At 52.9% G+C, this 17,289-nt stretch overlaps 5 protein-coding genes across 5 annotated transcripts; 3 read left to right on the top strand and 2 right to left on the bottom strand.

The window, feature by feature from the left end:
• Nucleotides 1-138: 138 nt before the first annotated feature.
• On the bottom strand, nt 139-1,870 carry COCMIDRAFT_84138 (uncharacterized protein; the record flags this gene model as incomplete). The annotated part of the gene is made up of 2 exons (XM_007685701.1): nt 139-768; nt 842-1,870. 2 exons carry the CDS (start codon nt 1,868-1,870, stop codon nt 139-141), a joined length of 1,659 nt encoding a protein of 552 aa, XP_007683891.1.
• Nucleotides 1,871-4,184: 2,314 nt separating this feature from the next.
• On the top strand, nt 4,185-5,845 carry COCMIDRAFT_1623 (uncharacterized protein; the record flags this gene model as incomplete). Its single annotated transcript, XM_007685640.1, has 5 exons — nt 4,185-4,530; nt 4,584-4,636; nt 4,704-4,955; nt 5,026-5,662; nt 5,712-5,845. The coding sequence occupies 5 exons, from the start codon at nt 4,185-4,187 to the stop codon at nt 5,843-5,845; spliced, it is 1,422 nt and encodes a 473-aa protein (XP_007683830.1).
• A 354-nt stretch (nt 5,846-6,199) lies between these two features.
• COCMIDRAFT_84187 (uncharacterized protein) lies at nt 6,200-7,414 on the bottom strand (the record flags this gene model as incomplete). Its single annotated transcript, XM_007685700.1, has 3 exons — nt 6,200-6,578; nt 6,708-7,032; nt 7,180-7,414. 3 exons carry the CDS (start codon nt 7,412-7,414, stop codon nt 6,200-6,202), a joined length of 939 nt encoding a protein of 312 aa, XP_007683890.1.
• Nucleotides 7,415-8,958: 1,544 nt separating this feature from the next.
• COCMIDRAFT_84220 (uncharacterized protein) lies at nt 8,959-10,812 on the top strand (the record flags this gene model as incomplete). The annotated part of the gene is made up of 1 exon (XM_007685699.1): nt 8,959-10,812. The coding sequence occupies one exon, from the start codon at nt 8,959-8,961 to the stop codon at nt 10,810-10,812; it is 1,854 nt and encodes a 617-aa protein (XP_007683889.1).
• Nucleotides 10,813-14,446: 3,634 nt separating this feature from the next.
• Nucleotides 14,447-15,911, top strand: COCMIDRAFT_84205 (uncharacterized protein; the record flags this gene model as incomplete). Its single annotated transcript, XM_007685698.1, has 3 exons — nt 14,447-14,883; nt 14,949-15,544; nt 15,598-15,911. The coding sequence occupies 3 exons, from the start codon at nt 14,447-14,449 to the stop codon at nt 15,909-15,911; spliced, it is 1,347 nt and encodes a 448-aa protein (XP_007683888.1).
• Nucleotides 15,912-17,289: the final 1,378 nt, after the last annotated feature.

The following is a 17,289-nucleotide window of genomic DNA, read 5'->3' as shown; positions in this document are numbered from 1 at the left end:
GCGTAGATGATGGAAATAGTAGTGATAAATCCATGTATTCGATAATGCAATCTAGAATGTCGAGGTAGAAAATTCAAATCGATTTCCAACCTCGCTCAAAGAAAATACATGACCATGGAATGAAACTAAACACAACCTCTACAACTTCGCCTTCTCCCCAACCCCCAACCCAACATCCCCCTTCGACCTCTCCTTCAACACCCTCCTCAAAATCTTCCCACTCGCACTCTTGGGAATCTCCTCCACAAACACCACTCCGCCCCTTAACCACTTATGCCCTGCCACCTTCCCCTCCATCCATTTCACAATCTCCCTCGCCTCCTCCTCCTCCCCAGCCCTCCCCCTTGTAGCTTGTGCAGGCACAACATACGCCCTGGGCACCTCCGTGTGCCTCTCTTCATCCTGCACGCCCACAACCGCGACATCCTCCACCGCCGCATTCTCCATGAGCTTCCCCTCCAGCTCCGCGGGTGCAACCTGAAACCCCTTGTACTTGATCAGCTCTTTGACACGATCCGTAATGTAGAAGTTATGCTCTGCGTCTACGAATCCGACGTCGCCCGTCTTGAAGAAGCCGTCGGGGGTCAGGGCGGCAGCGGTGGCTGCGGGGTTTTTCCAGTAGCCTTTGAAGATGTTGGGGCCGCGGAGGTGCAGTTCGCCGGTTGAGCCGGGGGCAAGTTCCTGGCCAGAGGGGGACATGTAGGATGCTTGCATGTTGGGGAGGAGTTTGCCGACGCTGCCGGGGGAGGTGGACCATTCGTTCCAGGGCTGTTTTGGGTGGTTAGCGAGGTACTCTTCTGTTCTGCTTGAGGTCTTGGTAAGGGGGGGAATTGAAGGTTACCTGATTGTGTGTTGCGGGGCTTGTTTCGCTCAGGCCGTATGCTTGGTTGATTTTTAGGCCGAGTCGCTTGTGCACGGCGTCTATGAGGCTTTTTGAGAGGGGTGCGGCACCGCTGGTGATCATTTTTATGGAGGAAAGGTCGTATTGGGTTACTATGCTGTCTCTAGCTAAGCGGACAATGACGGGGGGCGCTACATAGATCAATGTGATTTTGTGTTCTTGGATTGCCTCGAGGAACATCTTCAGGTCAAAAGCGGGCATCACGACGAGCTCGATGCCTCGGTGGAGTGTTTGGTGTACAAGTATAGTGAGGCCGTAGATGTGGAAAAAGGGGAGGACGCCTAGGAATTTGTCGTCTGCTGATGAGTACCAGTGGCCTACACCTCCTTTTATCATAAGAAGATCTGCCACGATATTTCTATGGCTGAGCATCACGCCTTTTGGCAGTCCAGTTGTACCAGAGCTGTAGGCAAGGAACGATAGGTCTTCGGGGTTGGCTTTCCTTCTGCGATACCGTTCTAAGATGTCGGTCTTCTGAATACTGGCCCAGTGCTTGCATTGATGGGACTCATCTTTCTCAGACCCCAACAAGATGACTCGATCGTTTGGGATGCCGACTTTGTCGGCAGCCTCCAACGCCGTTTTCATAAACGCCTTTGTGGTGACGAGTGCCTTGGCGCCAGAGTTCTCCAGTTGGTAGGCCAGTTCATCTTTCGAATACGCAGGATTCACAGGCGTAACGATTCCACCTGCGTAAAAGGTACCGTATATGACTGGCGGGACATCGATATCATTTGGCGTATACAATGCCAAAACGTCATCTTTCTGCCAATCCCAGAGACTCCGGAGGCCCTGGCCGAATACTGTGGCTAGTTTCTTTACTTGAGCAAATGTGTATCTTCGGTCAGAGTTGATCGCACGGTAAATGACCTTGTCATCTGAGAAGTCGCGGTCTTTCCGCTCAAACATGAGTCCCCATAGGTCGACATCCGGGATCTCCACGTCTGGAAACGGAGAATTGGAAGGCATGTTTTGTGTTGGTATTGGACAGAGGAGTTAGACGGTCGTCCGCTTACGCGCAGCAATGTCAGACTGGCAATTATATGCTTGTTTGTAATTGGCATCGTCGTGTAAAAAAAACACATAGTGTTAGGGTTCAAGGCGGAAGGGGATTAGCCGACTTATTGTGGGGAACCTCGGCTTCCAGCAACGTGACGTTACCATTTCCGAATCTTGCGCCATTGCGACGTTTTGTCAGACGCAATTTCTCAAAAAGGCCCCTGGTTTTCTAAACAATTGCCTTACTTTGAGTAACCTGACGGCTCCCATGACTGCAGTGATAGGATATAATGGTGCTACGAATGTTGATAGACATTTGTAATGGTTACTCAGCGGGTAAACTCTATCTCAACTTGAGCAAATTCCAGTCACTACTGAACTCTATGTGCCACATTTGGCGATGCGTCTGTGCCAATTTGTTGAGCGTCCCGAAGGCAGATTAATCAAATCTCGCTATCTTTATTTTTATTTTTAGGCTTTCAATAAGTGATCAATGGGAAGTTTCATGCCACAATCAATGCCTTCTCGCCTGTAATGAATTGAAAATAAAAGTAATCGGGAAGCTGCAGAAGTCCACATCATGCAGTACCGTCTGGATGTATATACATACGAGATGAATGTGTGCAAGCTGCTCGAGCCAAGCCAATGTGTTCTCTTCTATCATGCGCACGTGATCATGCGGTCGGATCCCGGAATATGTAGGTACGTGAACCATCGGGAGGGCCGGAAGACAGCCACGCACACGAAATGATATGCGTGGTCAGCTAACGTGTCCACAACGACCGAGGCTAACGGAAGGCGATCGAAATAATGTCCCGGTCATACAAGCACGGGTGTGACTAGGCTTCGTCTTGGTGCACAGCGTAGGCTCGGCGCGATGGACCAATTGATGATGGCAATGTGCCGATGAGATGGTTGGGCATGGCTTTGTGGGTTTGGGGGGCTGCCGCGACTCAATAGCTGGCTGGTTGAGCCGTGATGGCCGGGCGATGGCATTGTGTAAAGTACATAGGCCGGCGTACTCGGTCCATGAGGTGTGGGTGGAAACTAATGCTAAAAGGAATGCCGCAGACTAACACTAAGGACCGTTCCCGCATGCGCACGGTCTACCGTAATGGTGGGGGAAAGGCGCGAGCGAGCAGTCGACCGTCCGACCGAACGACCCACCCTCTATCTCTCCCAGTTCATCCATCAGGGTGCCTCCAGCCCATCTTCATCTCGGCCGCACTCGCATCTGCCTCCAGAGTCTACCGGAACAATTGCTCGTCGGATAGCGGCTGGCATCAAGTCGCTCCGGTGCAAGTGGGTGCGGACCGGCAGCGTCTGGCTCCCCCCAAAGCTCGATACAGTTCACGTCGGCAGCCGCTGACCAGCCGCCCTCTTGGGACTCTGCTCTGCATCTGCTCTCGGATCCGGCGTGGGCGGCGTGATTGGCTGGGTGAGGCTGTGCCGTGGGGAGGGCTGCACCGTCGAGGACCCATACGGCGTCATCGCTGAGGCGTGGGCGGAAGAAGGGCAATTTCTCTGCAGCGTGATATCTGCACCACTGCCACGACTGGGTCCTACAGGCCGTCTCAGCTGGCAGGGAGCCCGGCCTTAACCAAGTGTCACCGGCAGCTGCTTCTAATACCACACAGGATGGGTAAGTGCCCCTCGACTTCTCTCAATCCCCCTCCTAACGTCGACGTCGCCATCCCCATCCGTCATCCGCCCTCCGCGCCAGCGCCATCACGGTTCTGCCTCTCCTCATAACCAGGTCCACCTTCCCGCTGACTTTTGCCTGCTAGATTCTGCAGGAGACACCTACCGTCCCAGTGACCGAGTGAGTACAGCCGCCTCTTCTCTTTTGCCCGTCGCCAATCGTCACCTGCCAACCATGTGGCCAGGCGGCAAGTGAACCGCATCGCACCGCACCGCACCGCTCCTCGCCTGCCCTGGTCTGGCCTGTTAGCCGCCATCCCGTCGAGAGCACGCCGGCACAGACGAGCTGCTGTCCTTTTGCCCTTCCCCTTCCCCTTTCCCCTTCCCCTTCACTTCTCACTTCACCCCCAGGGTGCGTTGTGTCCGCTGGTGTTGGTCAGGGCACGTGATTGGCCGGCAACTGCCGTCGCGCGTTTCGTTCGTCGTTGCCCAAGCTCCGAGCTGCTCACGCACCCTCGCCCGCTCGCGCAACCTCTCCTTCCAACCCCATCAACCCTGCGAGCCTGCACCAGCTCGCATCACCCGCCCGCAACCCGCTCCAACCTCTCCGCTTCGACGCATTGATCGACGCACCATCGCAATCATGTCGTACGAAACTGACAATTATGACCAGCGCGACCGCTCCCCTCGTCGCCGTTCTCGCTCCCCGCGACGCTCCCGGCGCTCCTACTCACCTCGCAGCCGCTCTCGCAGCCGAGAGGACTACCGTCGCACTGAACGCCGCTCGCGCTCCCCCAACGGTGGTGCTCAAGGTGCGGGAAGTTACCAGTCGTACGGTGCCAGCAGAGGTGGCTCATCGCGACCCACTGAGAACAAGGGCGAGATGATGCAGAACATTAGGGACTCTTCGCAACAAGACCGTCGCGTCTACGTCGGCAATCTCTCTTACGATGTCAAGTGGCATCACCTGAAGGACTTCATGCGCCAAGGTACGCATGGCATGCGTTGCGTCGCGTCAAGAGATGGGCTAATGTGGAAATAGCTGGAGAGGTCCTCTTTGCAGATGTCTTGCTACTACCGAACGGAATGTCAAAGGTAATGGATGATGGCTTGTCTTGATCGTGAGAAGGATGGAGGTTGACTGGCTTTTGCTTGGGTGTAGGGCTGTGGCATCGTGGAATATGCAACTCGGGAGCAGGCGCAGAACGCTGTTGCAACGCTCAGCAACCAGAACCTCATGGGACGCCTCGTATACGTTCGCGAAGACCGAGAGGCCGAGCCTCGATTCAGTGCCCCCGGCGGTCGTGGTGACTTTGGCGGCGGAATGGGTCGTGGCGGCGGCTACGGTGGCTTCAGCGGTAATAATGCTGCTGCTGGAGGTCCAACCGGAGCACGACAGGTCTACGTCTCCAACGTTTGTACCCCCGTTTCATTTTTCCTTTGTGTTTTCCATTGGTGGTTGTTTGCTAACTTTTGCTGCCTAGCTTCCCTACAACGTTGGCTGGCAGGACTTGAAGGACCTCTTCCGCCAGGCTGCCAACAATGGCCAAGTCCTTCGCGCTGACGTTCACATTGCACCTGATGGTCGCCCAAAGGGTTCCGGTGTGGTTGCATTTGAGACACCTGAGGATGCCCGGAATGCCATTACTCAGTTCAACGGCTATGATTGGCAGGGCAGAAACCTCGAGGTCCGCGAGGACCGCTTTGCCGGCGCTCCTGGTGGATTCGGCGGTCGCGGAGGCTTCGGAGGCCGCGGAGGCTTTGGCGGCGGTTTCCAGGGCCGTGGTGGCTTTGGAGGTCGTGGTGGCTATGGAGGCTTCGGAGGTCGCGGTGGCTTCAATGGCGGATATGGTGGTGGTGCCGGCGGCCCTGGTTTCGACCCCAACGCTGCTCCTCCTGCCCCGAACCCATTCACAGACTTTGCCACTGCAGGCGGAGAACCCAGCAACATTATCTACGTTCGCAACCTGCCATGGTCGACTAGCAACGAGGATCTTGTCGAGCTCTTCACCACGATTGGAAAGGTCGAGCGTGCCGAGATTCAATACGAGCCCAACGGTCGCTCTCGCGGAACCGGTGTAGTTGAATTCGAGAAGGCTGCTGACGCAGAGACGTCTATCGGTATGTTCTGCAAAGTTGCTTGCATGTCAGCCTACTAATATATCTATAGCCAAATTCACTGGTTACCAGTATGGCGGCAGGCCTCTCGGCCTTGCCTACGTCAAATACACCAACGTGGGCAACAGCGATGTCATGGAAGGTACCGAACACACTGGCGGTTTGACCCAAGACCAGATTATGTAATTTGCTCTTTCATTCGCCATGCATCCGGGACACCTAGCATCTACATGATGATGCACGCACATTTTTTATTTGCTGTGGTCGCGAGCGTCTTATCAGGGATGATTTTTTTTCCTTTATCTCACATTTGCATCTCTCCACAGAATGGGATCTGGAGAGAATATCTTGCGAGTCAGTTCTGGTATCGGGGAAACACTGTAGGAGAACAAAATTTCCTTGTCTACACTAAAAGCTAGCTGTTGAGATGTAGCTATAGCATCGAATGGGAATTTCGTAAGGCTTATGCACATGCCTTTGCTTCACTCTTCTGTTTTTGTGTGCAAATCTTGACTTGGTTTGGAGTGACACGGATTTTGTCTATTGCAACAACTTCATCATCCACTCATACGTGGCCCATTGCACGGCATTGACAATAAATGCGCGTACACTGCATATGCCCAAGCCACGAACGAAGACGCCTGCGCCTTCTGTCCGGTATGCTTGCCTGGCGATTTCAATTGAGCTCATTCGCTTTTTCTGTGCTTCTGGTTGCAGGAGCCCACTTCGTTCTCCGTTTGTTGCCGGTGGCTGTAGTACCTGGGTCTGCACTCTCGTCTTAATCATATCCAGCGGAAAGATGGAGGTCCAGCTAACGACACCAGCCAACCCACCACACATGAGCACCTTCATGGCTGTTTCCTGGTCCGAATCATCCGGTGAACTCCAGGCTTGTTTGGACATTTCATACGACCAGAAGCTATGATTTGCCAGTCAGCTCCCCTTCCCATACTTTGTCTACTTCTCTTTTTTTTCTCTTCCTGGATTTGAAAAGAAGCACGTGTTTTATCTTTGCAAGAAGATATAAAAAAAAGAAGGAAGAACTTACTAAAGCCCATAACCCACCGCATCCCTCACACTCGTAATCGCACCTCCATAATACAACCCACGCACCCCTTCCGTCCTCCACACATCCCGGGCTACACTCCACGACGTCGTAGTCTCACTCGTAGAAACCTGTGCGCGGCACTTGATTAGCTCCGTGGGGGCGCTGACGACGAAAGAAGCGAGACCGCCTGTTACACCGGCCAGAAAGACGTTAGAGAGGCTTTGGGGGGAGGCGGGGTTGTCGTGGAGCAGGGATAAGGTGCGGTTGTAGGTTACGAATAAGAGACCATTGAGGGCACCGTAAGTTAGGATGGGGGCTGTAGCGCCTATACTGGAGTGGTTTTGCTTGTTAGTTTTGGGTGGCTTTTTCTCTCTTCTTCCTTCTTCTTCTTTTTCTTCTTTTTTTTTGAGAAAGAAAGAAAGAAAGAATTCACGGGACGCAGGAATATTGATGGGTGATGCTGAAGTCTCACCTCTAACTAGTGTTCCGGCATTTTCGAATTGCGCCCTGAAACCTTGCAGGATTTGCAGTTGTGGTTGTACCGCTGCTGTTGCTGATGTTATTGTTGTCGTTGTTGGTGTAGCTTCGACTACATGTAGTGCTGGTGCTGTTCCTGCCTGTAGACGCGTCTTTATGAGGTCCAGTGGGTTGCCGATGATGATACCTGCTGCGCCTGAAATGTAACCGGCCCAGAAATCTGCGGACATGATTCTTTCTATTTTTTGTGTTCCTATTGGCGTGTGGGAGGGAGGGGGAGGCGAAAAAATATGTAGGAACGGTTGGGTCAGGTCTAGTACTAGAGGGGGGGTAATGCAGGGTCTTTGGAGGTTTTGGGGGGGAGGGGTGGGGAGGGGCAGGGATTTCGAGGATCTACTAGGACAGCCGAGGCTCAGATAGATGGGAGGTGGGAATACGATGGTTGACTTTTGGAAATGGAGAATGCATGGCTAGTGTGTGGGTCCTGCATTTGTAGTATTGACTATCAAAGTGAGTCTTGTGGTTATGCTATTGCCAGGGTTAAGACGAGTGATGGTCTGCAGGGTTTTGGTGCGATAGTCTACCTGAACATGAAGTCCTATCGCTCCGCATGAGCATGCATTCGTGGGGATATGAAAAATGGGTTGAGCCATGTTCATTTACTTTGCCTGCTGTGGGCCTCCGTTATCACAGAACGGTTCATGAGATTGTGAAGATTACGTCAGATATTACCTCCGCTCATTGTTTGAGTTTTCTAGGCATTTGCACAAGTTATAACAGAAGTCGTGAAACCTACCTCGTCTCGATATAGAAACTCATGCCTGAATTTGCCCGTGAGAAGCCTATTTTTTCGCGTCCATGAAATTGTTACTAAGACGGCCCTACCACGTTGATGCGCACCCTGGCAATCAGGCCTTGTCTACGAGGTTTGATGCGTCTTTTGTTTCTTGTACAGTGGTTGGGATCGAACTTTCGGTCGGTCACTTTTGATTAAGTTGTTGGTGCTAGAACAACGCCAGCACATGATTATTCGTTAATTTCGGCTGCTCTTTCTAGCAAAGCGAGATGATGATAGGCCAGATGATGATGGGCACGTCAGACCGCTCTTGGGCTTTCCATACCTACGTAGCTCACAGAGCCATCCCTATGTTTCAAATGATTACAGTGAATAGTCCAGGTAAGGTCACAAACGAAAGTGAATGAAGCGCCAAAGACGCTCCGATCTCCAGCATGCATGATGTGTGTCATTCTCGGTGGCGTTGGCATATCGACCCAAGCGAATAGACTAGAGCCAGCTAGAGCTCGGACCATGAGGCTGAGACACCCCCGATGACCTTCACCCCGCCGCCACCCAAACACCAGGCACTTATCTTCGCGTTCCTGCAACTGCAACTCTCTTTATTCTTACTGATACACTTACTTCCCCAGGATTGCCCTTACAGCTACTGTTTGAGCCTGGCGATACCTCTTTCTCTATACGTCGCCACCGTTGATCATGAGCGCGCGATTAGGACCCTTGTTTCGAGACCAATTATACAGTATGTCTGGCCATCTGCTGCGCCTTGTGATACAGCCTCTACGCGCTGAGTGTGCCTAGCGTAGCAAGGCTGTATCGTTGAAACGCTGCTCCTAGGGCGCCGAGCTTGCCGCCTGAGATTCCTTGTATTCATCTGACACTCGTCCAGATTCCGCCACACATTAGCATTCACCACTCACCTACGACGAACACTCTAAATTACGATTATTTGATTATCCTTTGAGGAAACTATACTCAATGCCTTCACAATCTCTTGATATCGGTTGGGACTTCGGCCCCGTCATTGATCTCATTGAATCTGCTTCCGAAGATATCTGTTCCCCAGCGCTTCGGCCCACAACGCAGAACAACTTCACACCAGCCTGCGAAGATGGCGGGGTACGCCTGGGCAGTTTCTCCAAGCTATTTGAGAGCCTAGGTTTCTCAGACAGTTTGGCAGCACCGCTTCCGCCCCTCGACCCTGACTCTGAGCTTAGCAACTCAGATGACGCTTTGCTACCGTCTCCAACCTTGAAGCCGGCTCAGGCGCCCGTTGAGTGTGTTGAGAATTCAACTGTGGAGCCAATAAGCAGCCCGGGTTTGACGAAGACCCAGCGCAAGAAAGCTCGCAGACGTGCTGAGAAGGAGTTGCTGGAAGAGCAAACCCGTCAGCGGATCATGCAAGAAACTCTTGATCAGCTCGCCGAAGAGCGCGAGCAGAGGGAGCACAAAAAACAACGAGGCTTCATTGGCAAGCAATCAGACAAGCTTACCAACAACTCAGTGGAGGGTGACAATGTTGCTGAAAAGCCGCAAAAGCCTTCCCGGACGAGTTCACGATCCAACGTTGGTGCAAAAATCCGACCTACGATTTCTGTACAGGTGTCCGCACCAGAACTCACAGGTGCTCATGGCATTCAGCCGAAGACACCAAAGCAGCCGAAGACGCCCAAGCTTCGTCCCAGTATACTTAAGCAGTCATATGCAGTACAGCCAGTGACTCCTCAGCCACCACAAAAAGCACCGGCCATTACTCCCTGTAAAACGCCAGTACCTAATCTAGCTATACACGAAACGTCGAGCACTCCAGTGCTAGACCAACACATTGATCCCACACCACAGCGACCATATCTTGTGGCTACTCCAGTACGCCATGGACTTGTGCCGCGAACTGTTCGACCAGTTACTCTCCCAAGGGCTGCTTCACAACCCGCCGTTGTAGCCCAGCCTCCGACGACACCGACTCCACGAGCCGGCTCGTTCAGCGGACGGCGACCACCTCTTGTGATTCGATCCAAAACGGATCGTCATCTTCATCTGTTCAACAAGCTGATGGAGAAGTTTCCGGAAGATCAGAAGTGGCTGGTGGCGCCGATGCAGCTTCTGAACGAGCGGCAAAGCGAGCATGGTTTGCATGTATTCGTCGACGCCTCAAACATTATGATTGGACTCAAGGATATGTTGCGCTCGCATGGACTTCACCATAATGCGTATGACATATCGTTTGATAGCCTTGCGCTGCTAATGGAGCGGCGCCGGCCTGTAGCCAAGCGATTCTTCGCCGGCTCACACCGTGAAGCCAACCCACTTCCTCACATTGAGAAGATGGTGGAGACTTCGAAGGCGGTTGGGTACGACAGCGTGATGCAAGAGCAAGTGCTGATTGTACGGGAAGACTCGGAGAAGAAGAAATTCTTCAACGACGTCAAGAAGATGGGGTGGCACAAGGCCACGCAGATGCGGTCGGGCAGCGGCAGTGGCAGCGACTCTGAAACGAGCGCGCCGGCTCCCAAGACACCTGCGGCCCCGAAATGGGTTGAGCAGGGGGTGGACGAGATTCTTCACTTGAAGATGTGCCAGAGCATTATTGATTGTGAATGGCCGAGCACCATGGTGCTAGCGACGGGGGATGGGGCGGTTGCAGAGATGTCAGACGGGTTCCTAGCTCACGTGGAGCGAGCGTTGAAGCGGGGGTGGAGGGTGGAGTTGATCAGCTGGGGGCAGCAGATCAACAGCGGTTATAGGAAACGCCAGTTCCGAGCCAAGTGGGGGGAGCAGTTTACGATTATTGAGCTGGATGAGTTTTTGGAAGATTTGATTGATACGCGGTAAGAAGGGGAGGGGGAAATAGATGATGTGTTGTGTAGTGCATGAATGTCTTCAGCCTTGTGGTGTTTGGCATTGTTTGGCACAGTTTGTTTGATATGTTTTGTCTGTTTGAATGGGACGCTAAGTTTTGTTTCTAAAATGTCTAGGACACCTGCTGCAAAGACAGGTGTTCATTTGTGATGGCTGTAAACATTTTATGCATGGTGAAGAAGCGTCATGAAAGAAATGAGAGATGCTCATGCCACGACATTTGCCAAGAAGCGCTCGTGTCGCTATTGCCATCGTGAGTCGTCGGTACGCCTAGGTGGTTAGTAGTAAGTAGAGTTGCAGTAGTTCAATCCCGGCAGGGCCCGCACTGGTTTGTCGCGTGGTGGTTCCTGATCATCGTCACATCATACCCCCTCCCCCCTTTTCAACCACACTATAGTCAACTAGTCTCCACGGAACCGAACCTCATGTCCGCAAGTAGTCATGTAAGAGTATGTATGCACATACCATACTCACATCCCATCCATCCCCGCAAACCCTTACAGTCCGACCGAAAGTCCGACAATTATAGACAACTCACCCCCCCCCACATCCAATGACACGCCGATCATCATCACCTAATCCATCATCAAATCTCGGCTCCTACTTCCATCCATTCTCATTTCCTTACTTACTCTACATGCATAATATCACCCAAGTCCAAGCCCGAGGTGTTCCCCAAATAATAATCAACATGTAAGCTCGGGTACGAGGCGAGGCCGAGGCCGCTCGCCTCGCTCGTTCCTCCCGCCGCCCTCCCCCCCTCTATCTCGCCTATACTTCTACCGAGATACAGCATACGAAGAAAAGAAAAGAAACAAAGCCAGGCGGCGGAATACGCATACGCAGGGGAGGGGGGGGGGAAATCCAGATTACCCGACTCCCGCGCTCGCATGAGGTTTGCGCCTAGCTCACTTCTTGGCTCGTGCGTGTGAATTCGCGCGGGACCGGGGAGGGGGAGAGAGGGAAGGCCAAGACGGACGAGGAAGGTTTGGGATTGGCACAGAGCGAAGGTTGTGTGTACTATGTGTGATTTGCGATTTGCTAGGAAGTTGAGTCAAGTTAGTAGCGGGAATGCAGGGTAGCTGGTGTAAGTAAGTAGCGTTAGGGTAGTTGAAGCGAGAAGGGGAAAAGTCTAGAACGGGAGTTTTTTTTTAAAAAAAAAATGCGTATTTGGTTGATGGTATTGAATACGGGATACGAGTACGGTCGCTGCAAGGAAAGTGGGGGCCGGTGTGGGCTTTGATTGTGATGGCGGCAGACCTGTTTAGGCTCGCTATTTTTTTTTTGCGACGGCGGCGGTGGTGGTGGTGGTGCCTGGATCGTCGTGGTGGGTTCGGGTTATCCACATGCTCGCGTTCCTGGCGGTTGTGAAACACTAGGTGTAATATGCTGTGGACTGGGGGCGAAAAAGGCGGATTTTCGGATGCGTGACAGTTCAACGGTGGAACGGTTGAGCCGGTGGGGAAGGGGGGAGTTAGGGATATGGAGTGGATGCGTTTGCACGTTTATTTTGTTGGGCGTGGGGAGGGCATGGAAGGGGGGCAGATGGGTAAAAATGAAGGTTTGTGCTTTTGACAGCGGATAGGTGGTGGTAATGGTGGTGGTGATGCCGTTGGCCAAAAAGGGTTGTCTCGAGTCAATTGGTGGTCATGCGCACGAATCAGATGGCATTTCTTGTTTTCTCAATGCGGGTAGATGGGGGTTGGAGGGCAAAACGGTGTAGAGAAGGGAAAACAGCATCACTAGAGTGGGAATAGGAGGTCTAAGGAAATTGCGATGGTCGCTGAGATTCGGCATCGAGGATAAATTTTTTTCCTTCTTCTCTTATTTCTGAGGCATTTTCTTTGGGCGGCTGGCGGCTAGCGACGAAGGCGATATGGGGGGTCCTATTTGTTTTGTTTTGTCTGCATTTGGTCGTTTTCCCTTTGGCATAGTCCCGTGTGTAGTGGGCTTGTAAAGGGCGCTAAGCTGTATGTGAGGCTAACTATGGTGAGTCGGAGGGTCGTGCGAAGGACTAACTGTGGTCCGATAGTCCGCTGTCCCACGGGCGAAAAGGGCATCGATGCATGCAGGGATCAAAAGTAGGGCGGGAGGCAATGGAGCAAGAAGAAACGAAGAGATTGCGCCCTGCATCGCACCAAGGGCGCAGTGCATCAAGAAAGAGGGGAAGGGAAGGGGGGGTGTTGGACAAGAGACAGAGGCAGATGCAGATAGACGAGACAATGGCAGTGTACTCTAGGCGTAGGTCGCTGGTCGGAGGCCGAGTGATGCGCGGGTGCGGATCTTACAATGTGCCGAGGCGCTTATTCAGACGACGAGGCGGACAAGACGGTCAGCGGACGCCTTTTGGTGCGCGAGCCGGTGGATAGCAGGCATGATTGGTAACCAGGGTCTACATGGGAATGCGACCTTTTGCGAGCGAGGGGGGAGGAGGAGGAGGGGGCGCATGGAGAGTCAGCGGTTTCAGGCGTGGCATTATGGCGGCCCAAGAAGGCGTGTCGGACAAAGAAAGAGGGCTGGCTGCTGTCAAGAGCGGAGGAGCAGGAGAATATGCCTTGGCTTGGCTTGTGTTTATCGTCGAGGCTGGGATGCTCCTGGCGGCAGACGAAACATGACGCCGCCAAGTCACAGCGACACGGTGAGGCTCGCCCGCACAGCTGTGGACAATGTTAAAATATCAGACTATTGCTATGTCGCTGCCATGTTGCCATCATCGGCGGTGTGTTGATGTCATGGCGAGCTAAAGTAGCGTCCAGCGCATTACCGCATCATCCTGGCGCCAGCCAACGGACGATTTTTTTTCTCTCGTTGCGACGGGTCCCGTACAGTTCCATGGCGGGCCAAGCCAGCGTCAGGATGGCTATGGACGATGCTGATGCTGATGATGCTGCAAGGGCATCGCTTGCTTCAGGCGTGCCGTGCAGTGTGCACATGTACGTACACTGCCTGTCAGCTGTGGTGTAAGTAAGTAGGCCTAGCAAGTACTCTGCCCCGGGCTGTGCTGCCGCCATGTGTGTGCCCCCCATAGCATAGAGTTACCATGGCACCCACAGTGGGCCGCCCGGGAACACGCATCGCATCACGCAGGCGCAATGGGCATCGAGCGCAGCAGCGTGAATCTCTTGGTAGCAATAGGCAGAGGCGGCCGGGCGCCAGGGCTGGAAACGAGATTGCAGAATGGGTGCACCCTCGTCCTAGCCTGCTCCGTCGTAGCCGCTCAAGTCGCGGACCTAATTTGACCCCCCGGCGCCCTGCACGCCTCAGCCATCCGGAGCTTCCCCTACCAGGTGCCTGCCCTAACCTGCCTCTCTTAATCCTCTAGCCCGCCCTCTTCCGCCCTGCCCTGCCTCCAAGCTTGCTCCAAACATCCTCCCCCATCAAGCTCGTCGTCCCCTTGCACAAAAAGAAAACCCCCCCCAAGAGGCTCGACGACGCTCGCCCCAGCCCCACGCCCCCTTCCTCTTCCTCCTCCTCCTTCCCTCCTTCTCCGCCGCCGCCGCTCCCAGCTGCCTTTGGTCGCGTGTTCCCGTCGCCGTTGCTCCATCGCTCTACACACCCGATTGCGCCACAGCCCGTTCCCCCAGGCGACCCAGTCCGTGTATTCACCATGACCAACAAGAGCTACCTTGCATTTCTTGAAAACACGACGGCTTCAGACATGCTCTCGCGCACCACCGTGCCGGGCCTCGCTGCCTTGCCCAGTCTTATCCCCCACCGCGTCCGCAGGAAATGGAGAGCCACAAAGTCCCGTATACGCAGTCGCCAGTCGCCCACGTCGTCCATCGCCTCGCTCGAGACGTCCTTCTCCCCCTCGGACACTCTGCGTTCGCTGCGCACCCACTCGTGGTCCATATACGACGCCCAGTATCTGTTCCTCGCCATTGTCGCCATCTTCTCCCTCTCCGTCAGCGAGGCTCCAGGGCCCTTTGCCAAGACGTTTGTTGCGACGCTGCTCATGACGGGCTTGTGTCTTCCCATTACTCGCCAATTCCTGCTCCCATTGCTTCCTACTCTTACCTGGCTATTCCTCTTCTCGAGCTGCAAGTACGTGTATTTCCGTGTACTACCACCACCCTTGGGTGACGTTGCGTGCTGACTGCCATCTCTAGATACATTTCCGAAGACTACCGCCCTGCCATTTGGGTCCGCGTCCTCCCCGCTCTCGAGAACATTCTCTACGGTTCAAACCTGAGCAACATCCTCTCTGCTCACAAGCACACCGTCCTTGATATCCTTGCATGGTTGCCTTACGGTGTCGTCCACTACGTATCGCCCGTCATTGTTAGCGGTTGCATGTTCATCTGGGGTCCCCCCGGAACCCTTCCCATCTGGGCTCGTGCTTTTGGATACATGAACATCACAGCCGTCCTGATCCAGATTGTTTTCCCATGCTCCCCACCATGGTACGAAAACACCTACGGATTGGCTCCCGCCAACTACAGCATTCACGGCGATGCTGCAGGACTCAAGGCTATTGACAAGCTTACCGGCATTGACATTTACACCTCCGCCTTCCTTGGCTCTCCCATGGTCTTTGGCGCTTTCCCTTCCCTACACTCTGGATGGGCTACTTTGGAGACTCTGTTCATGGGACACGTCTTCCCCAAGCTGTTCCCCGTCTATGTCTTCTACACCATGTGGCTGTGGTGGTCGACCATGTACTTTTCCCACCACTACGCCGTTGACCTGGTTGCCGGCAGTCTCCGTAAGTTTCCAATTCTTCATTTTCGTCTCGGTCCTTGCTAACGATATCTCTAGTCGCCGGTGTCTGCTACTTCTTCGGACGCGCCAACTTCCTGCCCCACCCTCAGGCCGACAAGGAGTTCCGCTGGGACTACGACTTTGTTGAGATTGGCGACCCAATGGACCGTGCTGGCTACAGCATGCTCGACATTTACGAGGAGTTCCCACCCAACTCCGATTCGGACGATTGGGCTACCGGTTCTTCATCATCCTACTCCACTGGCGGTCGCAGCCCAATTGGCGCTCGTTCGCCTACTGATGACAACCAGAGTCTCTGGGACGGAGACACAGTCGGATCCGATACCGAGCACACTCTCCGCAAGGACTAGAGTCACACCCATCTCCATCTTCCGCCTTATAACCTTACACCCATCTCTAAACTCGCACATCACCTAATAATCTCCCCAGGTGACGGCCTTTACGACCTATGCATTGGACCGGAGTTCTTTTTTGTTTTGCGAAGCATTTCAGCGTTCCATGGATAAACATGGGCATTATGGCATAGAAATCACGGGCGTCCTCTACAGTGTAGAACGACGGTATGCATCCCTGTTCAGAGCCACTCGCCACTTTTTCGCAGTGGATTTCTCATAGCGCCAGAGAGCGTGGTTTTATTGTAACCCCCACTTTTTTTTTTCTTTTGATACCCAAGTCAATCGCTTCCTACTGGCAGCTTTTTCTATATAAGAAAAGTTCCATTTTTATACACGTTCGCTTCAGCGCTCAGCCGCTTACCCTTTGGTATGCATGGCATATCTGTCCATGGGCAGGTCTTTTCTTCTTCTCTTTCTGACGATGCATGTTGGGACAAGGGTCAAAGGGGGGAAGGGAAAACGGCTGGGATGCATTGGTTGAATCAACGCATGGATTCCGACACGTACCGGAAGCAAGCACAGAGCCCTGGTGGAATGAATTTAACCACGGGCCTTTGTTTTCTTCCTTTTTCTTCCTTTTCTTCTTCCACAACTTCTTTTAACCCGTCTGCACTTGCACAGACGCGGTTCATTACCATCATCATCACACACACACACACACACACACACACCCTAACGTAATGCTTAATGGAAATCAAGTCATGGTTGAATGAAATCAAACAATTCACAAACATGACAAGCCAAACCAATTTGGTTACCAAAATCTCTCTCTCTCTTTCTCTTGTGTGTTTGTCTGCCCCCACCTCCCAATGCTTACATGTGAAACATGATCGGCGTTACCTTTTGCCTGTTCACGGACAAGTGCTTACCTTACGTTATTTTTCCATCCTGGGTGAGGGGGTGATGGCTGAACTAGACCTCTCAACATTCTCGCTTTGGTCTACTTACTACGTGTGTTATGTACATAAGCCCGACCATGGCTTACTCAGGTGAGGTGGCGCTGGTTGATCAATTGCATCCAAGTACTTACTTACACGTACTAGTACTAGTACTAGTGGTGTATAAACCCAAAGTTAGATGAACAACGCAAAAGATCTAACGTACGAGATTCAAAAATAAAAAAACATGATGTGCTATCTAGTACTACTATCCATATCGGTATATGGGGAGGAGGGGTGTAGTATATATATAGCACTACTACTACTACTACTACTACTACTACTACTACTACTACTACTACGTTCCACTTCAAAGATTTAAGAAGAAAAAAAGTCCAGTAGTTAGTTGGTTCGATTTCTGTAAAAAAAAAAAAGAAAAAAACAAAAAAAAAAGG

The sequence above is a fragment of the Bipolaris oryzae genome (assembly GCF_000523455.1).
Source record: "Bipolaris oryzae ATCC 44560 unplaced genomic scaffold scaffold_12, whole genome shotgun sequence".
NCBI classification, from domain to species: domain Eukaryota; kingdom Fungi; phylum Ascomycota; class Dothideomycetes; order Pleosporales; family Pleosporaceae; genus Bipolaris; species Bipolaris oryzae.
Note: the sequence above shows the minus strand (reverse complement) of the source record. Positions and strands in the feature narration are given on the sequence as shown.